Source organism: Apteryx rowi, unplaced genomic scaffold (genome assembly GCF_003343035.1).
Source record: "Apteryx rowi isolate R43461 unplaced genomic scaffold, aptRow1 scaffold_704, whole genome shotgun sequence".
Lineage (NCBI taxonomy): Eukaryota > Metazoa > Chordata > Aves > Apterygiformes > Apterygidae > Apteryx > Apteryx rowi.
Window position 1 is genome coordinate 54,256 of NW_020450988.1, and position 15,314 is coordinate 69,569.

The 15,314-nt window shown below is 39.2% G+C and overlaps 2 protein-coding genes across 11 annotated transcripts in view; both read left to right on the forward strand.

The window, feature by feature from the left end:
- TRDMT1 (tRNA aspartic acid methyltransferase 1) overlaps window positions 1–4,022 on the forward strand; it is a 30,825-nt gene extending 26,803 nt beyond the window's left edge. For 3 of the 4 annotated variants that reach the window (XM_026087141.1, XM_026087142.1, XM_026087144.1), the window contains one exon: window positions 3,259–4,022. In XM_026087141.1, coding sequence (XP_025942926.1) covers window positions 3,259–3,359 — 101 coding nt within the window. In that variant the 3' untranslated portion in view covers window positions 3,360–4,022. Of the gene's footprint in view, window positions 1–690; window positions 797–3,258 lie in introns of all 4 variants that reach the window. The other variant, XR_003256945.1, reaches the window with a different exon arrangement.
- A 106-nt stretch (window positions 4,023–4,128) lies between these two features.
- Window positions 4,129–15,314, forward strand: part of CUBN (cubilin) — a 155,866-nt gene continuing 144,680 nt past the window's right edge. For 6 of the 7 annotated variants that reach the window (XR_003256944.1, XM_026087135.1, XM_026087137.1 and 3 more), the window contains exons 1-5: window positions 4,129–4,761; window positions 7,763–9,424; window positions 13,574–13,703; window positions 14,050–14,142; window positions 15,147–15,185. Coding sequence is in view for 6 of the 7 variants with exons in the window: in XM_026087135.1 (XP_025942920.1) it covers window positions 9,381–9,424; window positions 13,574–13,703; window positions 14,050–14,142; window positions 15,147–15,185 (306 nt within the window). In the remaining variant the exon portion in view is untranslated. The remainder of the gene's footprint in view (window positions 4,762–7,762; window positions 9,425–13,573; window positions 13,704–14,049; window positions 14,143–15,146; window positions 15,186–15,314) is intronic. The other variant, XM_026087136.1, reaches the window with a different exon arrangement.

A 15,314-nucleotide genomic window follows, 5' to 3' on the forward strand; every position in this document is an offset into this window, starting at 1 on the left:
TCTTTTTTAAATATGGTGTTTATTATAATAGCTGGTGTTTCCCAGACATTAAATCTGTCTTTACAATACCAATGAGCCATGTGGTAGGGTTAATGCTACTTACATTTTACAGAGGGAGAACTGAGGCAAGGAGAAATTTATGTTTGGAAGACACGATTAATTTAGGGTGACCAGCTTGTGAAGCCTGACCATTACTATTTCAGAGTGGCTGGAATGATACAATGCTTCCTCTGCTCAGAGCTCATCTTCAGGGGCAGTTGTGAGCTTCAATACTTATATGAAAAAGAACTGAACTCTCACAATAAGTCAAGATTCAATTCTTACACAAAAAAGAACTGAACTCTCACAACAAGTCAAGCTTCTAAATATGAGGAGCTTCCAGTCACCATCTATGAAGCTCTCATTTAACAAAGTTGTCTTCTATCACCTAGGAACTGTGCAGTAGCGTCAGGGACAGATTCCAATTCTGAAAGGGCAGTACCCTTCTGCCTTAATAGTGAGACCTTCTTCACAATTCTTGCAGTTTCCTGCTTTGCTATACTACACTTCCAACTTCCACAGCAAATGAAACCAGCCTTTCTCATCCAGCRGTTTCCCCTGTCATATACTCCTGATTCATATGCAGAGTAAGTCTTTCCCAGTACACTGAGTCACAAGCCTGACATTTCTTTCCTCTRTGTTTGAATCTAGAAGTTTCCCAGTGTGTGCTTGCAGGGAGTGTTACTCACCTCTAGGTGATTAGAATCTCTTGGGAATTTAGCTGCTATAATCTGAGTTTCTTCTGAGTATTTGCAAGGTATGTTTTTTTCCAAAGGCTTGTAACTTGCTATATTTACAGCTACAGCAAAGCGTGTATTCCTGACAGCATTTCTCCCATGTTAAATTTCAAGTCATTGTTGTGAAATGTGGAGTTTTCAAAGGAAAATGTGCTATAATTTCTCTACTCTTATATTCTGTAGTGACAGCACCATTTGGGCTGAAATTTTTAACGAAAATCCTTAAGATATACCCACTGCGAATGTGTTGGCCCAAAAAACTAAAGAATGAGAAAACTGTAAGCTGAAAATAAGSCTTAAGTGAAGAGAATGTCGGGAAGCAGATGCTGTTGCGAGCTACAGCTACAATTAACAAAAGAAACACAGTTGTGTTTAAATGGATCTGTACTGTAACCCCTTCCTACACAGGAGATCCAGAGTTACAGTCATTGTTCTTTCTTAACATTAACAGATTTATTTGTGCTTTTAACATCTGAGTGTAGAAATAGTAATTGCACTGTAGGTCAATGAAATGCTTCAGTCATTTTCCTCAGTCATTATCATGGGTCCCACAGCAATATTGTTAAAAGTGAACACATGATTCTTGCGGCTGTGACTTGTTTTCATTAGAGTGACATCAGGATGATGTTCCTTTTCCATTTTTCCTATTAGTAATGTATGTATGTTACTGAGAAACAAACAGCAGCCTAGTGGAAAGCCAGCACTCTTTGGTAGTGGGCATTGCTAGACGGCAACATCGTCAAGTAGCATGTATGACCTAAATGATATGGAGAGAGTTCAGAACTGTGCAGCTTGTACCCATGTACTATGAGTTGTTAAATCTGTCGTCCTGATGTAGCCTACTCTTGAGCCAAGAAGAGAGGAAGCGCAAGATAATGTTAACAGGCAGATGGAGGGGGCTTGGCATAAAGGAAACAGTGAGTCCTGAAAATAAATCCAGGCTTACAGCTGCCAAGAGGCGGTAGGAGCAACTCTGGAATTTTCACTGTTTAGATATGCTTATTGGGCTATAAATGTGTATGTGTTTGTGTATAAATGCACGATCATTTTTATATACTCTTTTAAAATTTGTAAATTCAGAGCCTTATCCAGTGGCTTAAGTGAAAACTTCAACTGAGGAAGTTTGTGTGGGAATTTAAGTGATTGTACCAAAGAGAGAAGAATGGGTGCCCAAATTTGAGTGCCAGGAAGCTGGGCAGAATGGTTGGAACTGGCAAAAGATGTGTTTACCAAAGTAGTCCACGTTCAAGGCATTAATAACTGGCAGAGAAGGATGGAACAACTCCTCCCAGACACCTCCTCCTCAGCTTCCCACCCTTGGCTCGGCTGCTGTCCAGCCACGTTCTCTCCGGAGCCCTCTCTGGAAGAGGGTTTCACTGATGTGCTGTGAAAACTTCAGAACATGTATATCACTATTGCATGCTCATCATGTGTATGCTTCAAAGCTAATCTGGGTGCTGATGACCTCAGGGTCAAAGTTAGGTGTTTTTTCTTAGGGTACRATCAAATAATTGAATGTGATCGAGTTTCAGCAGCTTAGCAAATGACATGAACAGTTGAATCACTGCTGCTGTTCATCTTTCACTCAAGTTAAAGCAAATGCACTTTAGCTCACAGCTAGAGTGAGCTGAKAGTGCGAGCCAGGACAGTTATAGTTGACCAGCTGGTTGTGGTAACTTAATTCTCAGCACCTCTCTCACCTCTGATTGTGCATTCAATACACAGTGCAGACCTTTTACTACACCTGAACCTTCTGGGCCTCCTTTCTTTCTGCCAGTCCTTGCTCTTCTAATGTGAAGGACATTTTTGATGCTGTCTATATTTCTGAGTGCATTCCACAGGGTCAGTGTTAAATTACATGGAAAATTGTTCAGCTGCTTGATCACTCACTGCAGTAAGCCTTGCTCACAGCCCAGTTTGTACTGGTGGTGTATTGTGCTGTCAGACTGGTTTGATTTGCCTTAACTGGTGAGAGGAGCTCAGATTAGAAGTAAAATAAAAAGGTTGTCAAGAGAAGCAGTTCAGTACAGCTGCAGAATCTGTGTATTTTCTTTCTGCCGATGGTCACATTCCTCTTTGGATCTTCTGCTGATAGTCTGTAGARTAGCGGTTGTGCAGTGTTTTAGGTACTGCTACCCCTCCCTGAGATGGTTGCCCTTCACCAAGAACACTGGACTTTTTGAGCTATATGAAGAGAAGCTAGATTAGCATTAGTTACAGAGTAAGGCAGTGTTTGAAAGCTACTTGTTAAATCTTAGAAATGGCTGTACTGCTAATGGAATAACCAGTCCAAATCCAGTGAACTGGTTGGGAATTATTTTTGTGACTTCGTGAATTTTAGGGGAGAGTGTGTGGGGGAAACCTATACATAAGCTGCAGTCTATGATAACTGTATTAAGAATTGTTCATTAAAAACAGCAGTAGACCAAAAGCTAGGAACAAACCCAGACTAATGGCACTGAACTATGTGTTTCTGTTTTAGGCTTCCCTGACAAAGTAACAATAAAGCAACGCTACCGTCTTTTGGGAAACAGCCTCAATGTACACGTGGTGGCAAAATTGATCTCCTTTCTACTTGGATAATTTGGAACCTGAATCCGATGAGTATGACTGATGACAGAAAATACTTTTATCTTTAAGAGAAAGCTGATAGCAGCTGAACAAAAATCATAGCTAACAAAAATATCTGTCCAGGTATTTTACTGAACAGTTCTCATGTATTTTTAATATTGTATTGTATTTATGGTGGATTTGCACTGTACAAATGTTTTACTTAAATGGATGTTTCCAGAAATTAATTGCTTTATTTAAATGTTCTTCTTAGTTTGCAAAATGAAAAATAGGAGCATTTACACATTCCTCAATGAAAATGGGTAAAACTTTTGTATTTTATCTTAAAACTATCTTCTCAATGCAGTATAAAAAAGGCTGTAAACTTCAAGGCTGTTTTAATTAAGTGCAGAGACCAAGTTCTACATGTAAYATGTCTTCTTCATCTGTAAATATACGTGATCCATTCTTAAAAGATTTACTGTATGTAATCTGAAATTCTGATGCGTTTTTRTAGCTAATGAAACTATTAAATGCAGTATTTTGTATATGAATTTTAAGGAGACACAATATCATCCTTAGTTTATGTTTGTCTGATCCTCTCTAGATATTTGTAGGTTTCTGGAACCCAGCTGTGTCTGTCTGGAGGAGTTTGTTTCAGGGCAACTGAATAAAAATATTTCAAGGTTATCACAACTCTGACAATAACTTGGCTGTTTCTGTTCTGTCTTAAATTATGCAGGATGAGATCACTGGTCCTTACCAAAGCCCTACACAATACAAGACATAAAAAGATTTTAAAACTCCGTGTCTAGCCAAGGAAGGGTTTTTATGGCATGAGAACTGGAGAAAAACTATATGGTTGTTTTCTAAGACAAAACTTGAGACTACTGCTAGGGTAAGGAGTGAATGTTGGGATGAGGCCACTGCCTATGGCCACTCAGAGTGCAACACGTGTACACCATCTCATAGAGCTGGACTAAAAAATTTGTTTATCATCAGGTCTTGTAAGTTCAGGGTCCTGTAGCAGCAGAGAAAATTATGGAAAAACAGAATGTCTTCTGAAGAAGTATGTGTTTAGTTTGTTACTTYTGGTACAGATAACGCCATACTGGTTATCTAGAGAAAAGCCAGGCTGAGAGAGGAAAAGGCGAGATGATACTTAGTAAACAACCAACAGAGAACTGGTATGTCACATGACTGGAGGATTTCTCAGATTGATCRTAGTTCCTGTGCACCAAAACAGCAAGTTGTCAAAGCCACCAACCTGGAAAAAGACTGATTTTTCTGTGGGAAAGACCTAGTCACAGTTACGGTGTATTGCATCCAGGCTTGATAACGCAGTAGCTACTAAAGACTAGAGAACAGAGGTGCTATAGAGATACCTCAGCTATTCTGTTCTGCTGTAGTCCTCCTGAAAGAGGAAATGAATGTGGTAGGTATCACCTTATACTGTACTTTATCTTATGCTGACTTCTTGTTTATTTCTTCTTCAGTCTTAATGTGCATGCTGCTTCTGGACTATTAAATCAGGAAAAGCTTGGGCTGAGCTACTTCAGCCTGTCTTGTTCTCCAGGAGCATTTTGACCCCTTGGGGTGTTCCATCTACAAAAGAGAAATGGAAGTAGATTCTCCTGAAAGAGCTCTGGACTGGGCTGTTTTATCTTAGAGTAAGATGAGTTCTGGAGCTCCTCTCTACACAGTTTCTTGTAGCAGTGTAATAGCAAAAAAGAGTAATAATTTTAGGTTATACCTACTACTACACTTTGCAAAGAGCAAGTGTGTTTTGGACTATGTTATGAACTACAGTTTGTTGTCTGTTTACATGGTGGTTATTATTTGAATTTGTCAGCAGATCAATAACCAGTGGCTACATAGTCTTGTTCTTGGAGATACATGCTAATGGGAGGATCTGTTCCTCTCTAAAGTGATCTAAACAGTCAAACTGAAACAAAGGAAATCATAATTTATGTACAAAATTCTTTAGTGTTTAAATGATATTTTAATGGTTTGTATGCCATTCATAAGCAAGCTGTATTAAAGTGTAATTTGAAAGTTACCTAGCTGCATGTAAAACTATGATATAGCAATACAGTCTGTTACATGTTGTCARTGATTTTTTAATTTAATATGACTGCGAAGACTGAAATTTGTTTACTAATCAGATCTGTTTCCAAAGCAGATAATATTTTGAAAGGATAGATTTCAGAGTTGTAAATACATCTTTGTGTATTTTACCCCTACTAGTCCTGGAAAACCAGTGCAGCTAAATTGAGTGAACTGCTTCCTATCCCATCTATTTGTCATTAATAGACTTGTTTACGGAGCTCTGCTGAATTGCACCTGCTTGACCTCACTTGATGATCATGTTGCTTCCCTTTTCTCAAGCAGTCTCCTAATAATAAGTGCTTTGCAGCCCACATCTGTGCAGTACTTTGCAACTTCACCTTAAGCATTTTAACAGCAATGAAATGTGATTACAAGAGCAGCTGAAAGGTAAATGAGTGAAATCTGGAGGACAGCTCTGGAATTGGGAGGAGATATCTAGAATATGATTTTTGCTTTCACAGCTCAGTTATTCTACACATGTGAAATATATCTTCTTATCTGAGTGAAATGATATGGACAAATTCCCCCAAGCTTAAGAATCTCCATTGAGGAAAAAGATGTCATATTTAGGGGTGTCATATTTATGCAGTCACTTGTAGAGTGTGGCAATTGCCTTAGAGAATGTTTTACCTACATAAGCTTGTTTTTATCTGAGTTAATCCAGGATTTYCCTATACTGATGAAGAAACCTATGTAACAGTGAAGTTATTGAAATATCTTTTGTTTAAAGCAGTGGTTTTGAATCTTTTTTGGAAGATGAACTTAATATTTTCCAGTGGAGGTACGTCCTTCCACATAGTGAACGTAAGGCTCCTGCTAGTAGGCTTGTCTCACCTTTGCTCAGCTCCTTAGAAGGAGTATAAGGATTGCCAGGAATCTGTGTAGTACAAGCTGAAAAAACATTGCTCTGTAGTAATACTGTCATATGTCTAAAATTTTGTCATGGATATGTCCATTGTGTTCTCTGAAGAGAGATCTCAGTAGTGATGGTTGAACTGAAATCTAAACGGTCCAATATTTTGATGACTGTATTCTGTGGTAGCAATTGTAGCAAATTTCTAAAACAAATAGAAAATTCAAGTATTTGTTGCATCTCAGGGACGTACTATTAATTCTCAGGTCACCCTGTGTTTTCTCTGTTCTATTTGCTTGCTATTCACACTGAAGTTTAATGCTCCATTGACTTTGTGTAAATACTGAATTGTATTTCTCTTCTTTTATAAATTTTTATAAAGTGAAAATGCATTAGAAATTTAGTATATTTTGCCTCTTAGATACTTGAAACCACTTACGTGCTCTGTGGTTTTTTTTCTGTATGGTGTTTAAAGAATACACTATATTAATAAATATATATAGTGTATAAAGTAGAAGTGGTTAAGGAAGTATCCTAGGAAGAATAATGCCAGAGTATAAGAAACTAGGCATGTAGCCAAAAATGAATTCCAGTGAGTGTCCTTGTTTTTGCCTGTGCAGACATGGGTGTTCTGGTGTTATAAGCTTCATTAATGGAAACATATGCTCAATTAGTAGCAGCTTGCTTGAATAAGTAACTGATATCCAAGAGAGCATGGAAAACTAAACAATGAATACTGATAACTTGTCAATTTAAATGTTATTGTGAATACCATGAAGAGATTTGTGTTATTTTTATGTTTATTTGATTACTGGGGTTGAGAAAAGAAATATGTGACATTCGATCACCAGACAGCCATGCTCTTTTTGACAGTGGGAGGAAGCACATGTCCCAGTACATGGACAAAACGTCTTTTCATGGAGATCTGATGAAGCAAGAAGCAGAGTTGGAGGGGCTAAAATTTACTGGAATACACCACTTCTAGTGAGACAGGGCTGTTGGAAGGAATTTCAGGGATTCTCTGAGTGGGTGCTCAGGTTGGGCACCCTTCACAGAGGGCTGTTACTAAATCTCAGAGAAMTGCCACAAAGAAGTCCCTAAAAGCTCCTCCATTTGGGAGTTGCTCTCTCTCTAAACAYAGGAATACATCCTGAAATCCCATCTTCATTGAGCACATGATTGTTTTGYGCCTTGGTCCATGCACTGGGCTGATGCAACTCTACCACAATTTTAAAGTAAGGTACAACCTGGCATTTGGAAGCAAAACCCATTGATGGTTCAAACATATGTTCTCACAACTGAAGAGTAATAAGTAGGTTTGATGAGTTCTTMTGTTTGCCCTGTATATACTTAAAAAAAAAAATACTTAATTCCATTTTGTTTATAAATGTTACACTTAATAAAAATGGGATTCTACCCAGAATTAATATTTCTGCATTGCATTTCAACTGTATATCTATCTTACTTATGATAGGGCATTATTCATTACGCATGCTTTGTAAGGTGAAGCATGGGAAGAGTTTGGGAGAAGACTGGATGAGTTCATGGAAGAAAAATCCTTTGAGGAGTACTGAATAGGTAGAATTCTGGCTGAAGAAGTCCACAAGCTACAGATAGATGGAGGCCAAGAGAATATTTAGGAGAGGTATTGTATGTGCTTGCTCTTTTGTGTACCCTTCCTTCCCTGACCATCTGCTTTGGCTACTGTTCCAGACAGCATACTGACCTAGACAGATCTTGTAACCCAGTATGACTACTCTTACTTTCTTATATTTGTATTGTGACAGAATGCTGATATTTGTGATCACAATATCAATACATGGCAAATGATTCATGCRCTTGCAGTGTACAGCTCAGATCTAAGCTTTTCAATAAAGTGAACAGAACAGAACAAATTTGAGAGAGGTTGTGCAGCCAGGTCCATTAATAGCTTTAGGGTTATTAGTGGAGAAGGGCAACTATGCAAATGGCAGTCTCTAAAAATAACTCCAGCATACGTTAAAACAATTCGAATATGCTGAAAGGACTGGAATAATCAATAGGAAAGAATGTAGCCAATGTTACTGACTGGAAACTTTATCATGAACCTAATTTCAAAAAAGAATGAAACAGAATGGAAAACAGGAGGCATCAAACTGATAGTTTGTAAAAGCAGCACACATAGGAAGTAAAATCAGAAAGACAGAGCAACCAAAATGTAAGTCTTCTGGCTAAAGAAAAAAACCTATATATTATAAATGCCTCCACTGTGGTAAAGAAGTCAAGGGTGAATTAGGATAATAGATAAATTCCAGCTAACTAAACCAAAAGCCATCTCTTTATTATTTACAATTAAAAAGTGAAAACTTAGATTTTCTGGCCAGTTGGTTTAACTTCATCATCAGACAAATTATTAACTTCATTACCTAGTAGTTGTGTTGAAGGAGCAAAATCTTAAGCAGGTACAAAAAGGCAGAATGCTGAGAAGTAAAAGAAATCCATAAAGAGTGTCATGGGAAATAGAGCCTTGCAGAGGAAGGTGCTGCAGCCATAAAACTTTCTAGACACACAGAAGGAGGAAGTGGTGATGAATGGTTATAGGTAAAGGACAGAAAAAGGAACAAGTTGGAGGGAGGCGTTAGAAAAAGCTGCCTGTTCCACTACCAAATTTCATATTGGAATTATTACACATTCAGGAAGGGATTTTAATACTTCCATTTGATGTTAAGTGGAATTACTTAAGTGCCTAAATCGGACAAAACCATCTAAAGCTACTTCCGACCTTTGATGTCTTTGGGCACCTACCTCTTCACCGGAGAACTAACCATTCCAGTGATAAGTTTTTCACAGAATCACCCCCATTTCAGCTGAGGTAAACTGTGGTGTAATCCTCCATCTATGGCCCAATTTCAGTTTAGTGTTCAGTCCTCTCAGAGCTGCAGGGAACACACTGAAAGCAATGGATTCAATACTAAGCATTGTTTACACCAGCAATTTGCACATTTCAGTCATGTAGGTAGCAATACTTCTTTATATGACTGTGGTGTGTCACTTTTGAACATTGGAATATTATTCAAAAGAGAAAGGATGAAAGAGAATCCAGGGAAGTGAAGATGGAAATACTGGGAGATGTGACCTCAACCAAGGGGAAACTCAGGTAAATATGCACTACTTGGGAACRAACTAGCAACATGACTGAGTCTTTAATTATTTGCACATATTTGAGTCATAACATTGAATAGCAGAGATCTTTTTTACATATATAAAACAAAGTAAAGGGTTACATGTTAGTTTTTACTCTTAAAAATTAGCTAGGTTTGGAATCCACACTAACAGTTGCACTTCCATTAAAAAATGAAGCACTGGCATAGACTTGTGTTTTTTCTGTGTCCGAGTTGACTTTCTAGGTGCAATCAATGCATGTTGAATTCTRGCCATAATCTGAATTCAACGATAGGTCTACTACAGCGATGTCTTGCACTGTGGGCATGTATTGCTAGAGATGCAGAGACCACCATTTCATTTCACATGGCCCCWTACAGAATCATAAGATGGTGGTAAATTGCAGTCACTGCTAGTACAGGATGAACTTCAACCAGAATTAGATGGAGACAAATGCTCTGTTACTTCCTGCCAAATCTGTGAACAACCTATTCTCTTCAGAGATGTTTCCTCAGCTATAATGTTGGTGAGGTAATGGAATGATCTGCCTCAGGAGGAAGTGTTCATGCCAGCTCTCCTTGTTAGAATGAACAACCGCTATTCTTATGCCAGATATTTACAGGGTTTCCATTCTGTTCCTCCAGAAATGATGTCTTAATCCAGTGTATTTCAGTAAAATTAAAAGGTGTGCACCTACTTTTCTCTTTAAAATGGTTTATAGACTTCACAGCTTGGCCATCCTGAGGTGCATTCATTAAGAACAGAGCGGTAAGTTAAGTAAAATCTCAAAGGACTAATAAAATAGAAAATACTGTTCCATGCATGGTTTAGATAGATGCCCAGAGCTCTCTTTCCATCCTATAACCAGTGCAAAATCAGATTCGCTTGGCCTTCAGGTCAATTGTTTTCTAAGCTCTAAAACCTGCATGGAAAGAAGGTAAAAAGAGTTCTTTCTTCTTCCTCCTTGGTTTAGCAACATTCTCCCCAATCTCTATTGCTGGAGTTAGTTAGCTGGAAAGAAGAGCTTCATTCAAAGACTTATAGGCAGCAGAGAGGGTCAATGCATACTCAGTATACAGAAGAAATGAATACAAAAAAGGAAGGATTTTTTTTGGATCACAACCAAAGTCCAGGCCGAAAACTGTCAATGTGAGGGACTTTGTGAAAGTCAGTCCTTAAAGTATGCATACATTCAATCAGTCTGCTAGGAACTGCAGGTATAGTTAGCCTGTAGCTTCTTCAAGTTGACAGCAACACAGTTATAAAAACTGAATAGACTGACAAAAAGCAAAACAAACCCAGATAGATATCAATACAGACATGAAGAATATTAATGGGCATGGACAATACAAGTATATGCAGATGCAGAAGGTGTCCCATTGACCAGAGACATCAGTAATTCATCTATGCTCTCCTGTTCTGGAACAGAGGTTTCAGAACAAAGAGAGGAATACGTGATAAAAAATGTGTGGGGACAGATCCTCAGTTGGTGTGAAATATCATAGCTCATTTGGATTGAATGGAATGAAAGTTTTCACCAACTGAGTGTGCAACTCTATTTTCTTGTAAACACCATCCCTTATGGTGGTGAAAGATAGCACATGGGATTTCCTGCTCATGCTCCTCTCCAGTCAGGCAGCAATACCTGGTGGACTCAATATCCTGGAGGTCACAGGCCGCTGCAGAGCAGGGGATATTGCTGCCAGCCAGAGAACTGAGCTGCTGCTACAGCACCAGTGGGTGGAGGCATATGGGAAGGACTGTGCCCTGTGGCTTCAGGGGAAGCTTCCCCCCTGCCCTTCCAGATCTCTAGGCAACAGCACTAACTGTTGAGTTCTGCATCACAGTCTGCTTGAGCACAAGGAACACTGTCAGCAGACCATCACTGTACTGAATTATGAGACAGGTTTTAAAAACATAGATAATAAAGTAATAGAAGCTAGTTTCTCATGCAAACCAGAGAAAACAGTGGTAGTGGTGGGATGCTGCTGTGCATGCGATCAGTTCTCAGATTGCAGGAAGGCTTTGACCTCATAGCATTTCTGTCTGTGAAAGCTGTAGAATTCATTCAACACCCCAGCTTCAAGGCATGTCCCAGATATCTGCAGGCAGAACTTCCCTGTCAGATGAAAAGTGGAAAACCACAAGTGCAAACTGGAGCAGAAAGGAAGGCTGGGTAAGGATAGCAAGTGCAGAAGGCTTGGCTACCTCTACAACAGTCTGTGGGTTACAGGATCAGTGAATGGTGACTACCATTACCTTCTAGCAATGGCAGCTACAACTGTTTCTTCTCTGCTCTTCTCAGCAGAGTTCTGAAATGTGAGCAACCTGAAGGAGTTATCCATTAAACAGAAAGGAAAGAAATGAATAGTGGTGGGACTGAGCATTCAGGTAGCTCCTAGCATGAAGGTGGAAAAGAAGATACACAAAGCATCTGTAAGAGAGGAAAGGAAAGCACAGCGAGACCTTTTTTGGGGGAATACAGGAACTCTGGCAAAAGCAAAAGATGGAGTAGCAGGAATTGTCACATAAAGCTGACTTTCTAGGTGGAGAATGAGACTGCAGAGACCCTGACACATAGTAGTGGACACAAGCGAACATGGAGTCTGTGGTCCAGTGGGAAAATTGGGAACTGTAGTCAGAGTGGAAGAAAGAGAAGGTCAAGGTCTGATGGGTGAGTAGAGAATTCCTGACGAAGAATAGGACATGGACCCTGCCACAGCTGCCCGCAGCAGCAGACTGAGTCTTAGGCACAAGTAGCCCCAGGGGCTGACTGACATTTATGACTGGGGCTACTGCCAGCCTGCCCTCTCTTCAACACGCATGTAAGCTGTTTCTGGGGGAGGCCACAGCTTGGAGCTCTGTTACCTTGTCTCATGCAGAGGCTACTTGGGAAGCACTCTTCCAGGCATGGCACTGCAGGGGCAGTGCATGAGGGAGCAGCGGCCATGACAGGAAATTGGAAGTGTCCTGATACGGACTCTTCTTTTGAGAAGGTGGAGGGGTGCTCCTGAAGGGTAGAGGAAAATGGGATCAAGATCCAAACATTGGCTTTCAGAACATATGAATTTGCATTTTTCAATTAACTTGGAGCCTTATGCTAATTCTTGTTTGATCTTCTGCATTGTCTGTGGCTAGCCCTGAATTTGGGAGCCCTAGTGTGTGCAATGAATATGGCCTACCCCTGTCAAACAATAAGCAGTCCACTTGCTGTGTGATCATCTCCTCAGCATCTGGAGATTGAGTCATTCTCAAGTCAGAGCAACCATATTTGGTTAAAATTGTATTTGGCTGTTGCAATTCATGGGATGCTGTGTGGTATTGCTAGCTTGTTTGTGTCATCTGTCYAATGAATTACTGGCTGGAAGCCTCTCCTTCAATACAAATATTCCTTGCCTACCACTCCAGTTTTTATATATAATTTTGGGGGTAATAATCAAAGTCTTTTATTGCTGCCAAACAATAGCTTCCTTCACCCGTGTGGTGTGGGACGCAGGCGTAGTGAGCTGTCCCCACAGTCGCCAGCTGCAGATTACAAGGTGCTCTGAGACAGGGGGGTGCTCTGCTGCACAAAGGCCAGAGAGACAATGATTAAATACAAGTAGATTTTGATGAATTATCTTTCAAAGCTCTTGAAAACAAAGGGGGAAAATGAATAATGTGTTTAATGTCTAGGTTATTTGCATACTGTAAATCTTTAAGATACCTGAGATAAAGTTTACCCATACAAGGCAAGACAGCAGAATGGGCGCCTTGTGAATAAAGAGCTGTGTGAGAGCAAAGGGCACCTGGGCTCTCAAAAGTACAGTTCAGCACGGGAGGTTTCACTTCAAACTCGGGGCTGTGGGTGGAGAGCAATGCTTTGGCCTGCTTCTGTTCCTGGGCTTTTAATTGCATTATTATTAATCTCTGGGTTGAGCTGTGAATCAAACCACYATGAAAAAGAGAGGCAGAAAAGAAACATTTATGATGAACAGTAAGTACTATTACTGGTGTCAATTGCAAACAGATTTGCTCTATGGTGGGTTTTAAGTGCTATTAATGGGAACAGAATGGCTTAAATGCGTATTTTTTTTCCATACTCCTTGACAGATATATGTAGCTAAACGATCCTTTTTTTTTTTTTTTTTCCATACTACAACAGGCCTCGTTTGTCCTCTGAGCAGGGTAACTTAGTGTTCCATACTGGCTCCAGCAAAAATATTGAATTTAGAACTGGACCACTGGGGAAAATAAAAATTAATGAAGAAGACATTGCAGAGCTTTTTAGTCAGGTGATATAGTTACTTTTCCTTAATATGTTTTCATTTTCAGTCTTGTACATTAACAGTTTAATTTTCTTTAAAAATTGTCTTAGCAACTTAACAACTTTGATGTGGCTTTTATGATTTTTACTTTATATTATCTTTGTCAGCACTCTAATATGAACTCAAGCTATTAAAGACTCATAAAGTGATCATATTACATAAAGTAATTAAAAGAGTAAACTGTGTATGGAACAGAGCTCTCTGTATGTAAGTGGACTTTATGATAGTAAAGTTCAGCAAGAATCAAACTTTTCTAATCTTTCGAGAAAGCAAAGCTTGTGTCACATCATCTCGCTCTCTTTTTTAAATTTAGGTGAGACAAAATGCTGTTTATATTCAAGAACTTAAAAAAGGCATTGGTGCCTCTCAGAACGTGTCACATCAGGTTGCTTTGCTGAATTCCAAGGTGAGTCTCATGTATGCTCCATTAAAGGTCTGATTTTTCCATTCCTCAGGTTAACATATTGACCTGATTCATTTCAGTATTTCAGTATTCATTTCAGTATTCATTTTCAGTATTCATTTCAGTTCAGAGAACTGGAGCACAATCTCTATCAGCTCATGTGCATGGCCTGATTCAATATCTCTGGAGACAATGGAAATATTCCTGTAATTTGCTTAATTTCCAGGTACCAGGATTGTTCTGTTGTTCACTGTCAGCATCTCTATCCTCAAATATTTATGGAAGTGAACTCCCGCTAAATTCAGGAAATGGACCACGTATATTCTTATATGTGTTACATAGATAATCCCTTCCATAGGTGAAGTGGGCTATAGAAGTTAGCAGTGTAAAGAAAAGACCTGTGAGGTAGTTCATTCTGTTCCCTGCTACTGAAGATATTTCTCCAACAGGACTCTGAATCCTTTGCCTGACTTGGTTGCCAGTGCCTTCTGTKATAGTGTTGCCACAATTTCCTTAAAGCCTAACAGACCTCCCTTTAGAGAAACCGTCCTAATATATATCCATCATTTTCACTGATTCAGTTTTAACTTGCTATTTGTAGTTACAACCCACTGAGATATGGTGAACATTTTTTTTTTGGCTTTCAGTGTACTTGTCTCAAACAGCAGGCTTTGTGTGCCCAAGCGCGCCTGAGTAATCCTGTTGGAATATTCACATTCTTAAGCACTTGAATACATCTTCACAAGACTGTCTTTGTTTTTGTAGCCAAACTCGGACATATTTAAGCTGTGATTTTCCAAAGAGCCTAACATACTGAAATCCCAGTGAATGGGGACTGATTTGAACCCTGTTGGCACCTGGTTTGACATACCAGCTATTGTATTTTCTCAAAAGAAAATACTTTGTTAGCCTATTGGCAACCATCATTCCAGCACTCCGTCAGGTCAGCACATATCTCTATGGTCACTATAATGCCAAGCACAATGTAATTTGCATTTCTGTTGCAGGTTGTGAATCTTGACATCAAACTTCAAAGCTTAGAGCAGGTGAGTAACTGGGAAACAAACTAAAGATCAAAAAAGAAAAACCCAACCCCTAGTAAATAAAGTAAAGTTACAATGATTAAATAGGTAAATGATTTCTTTCCTCTCATGCATTACTCAGGAAAACTTTTT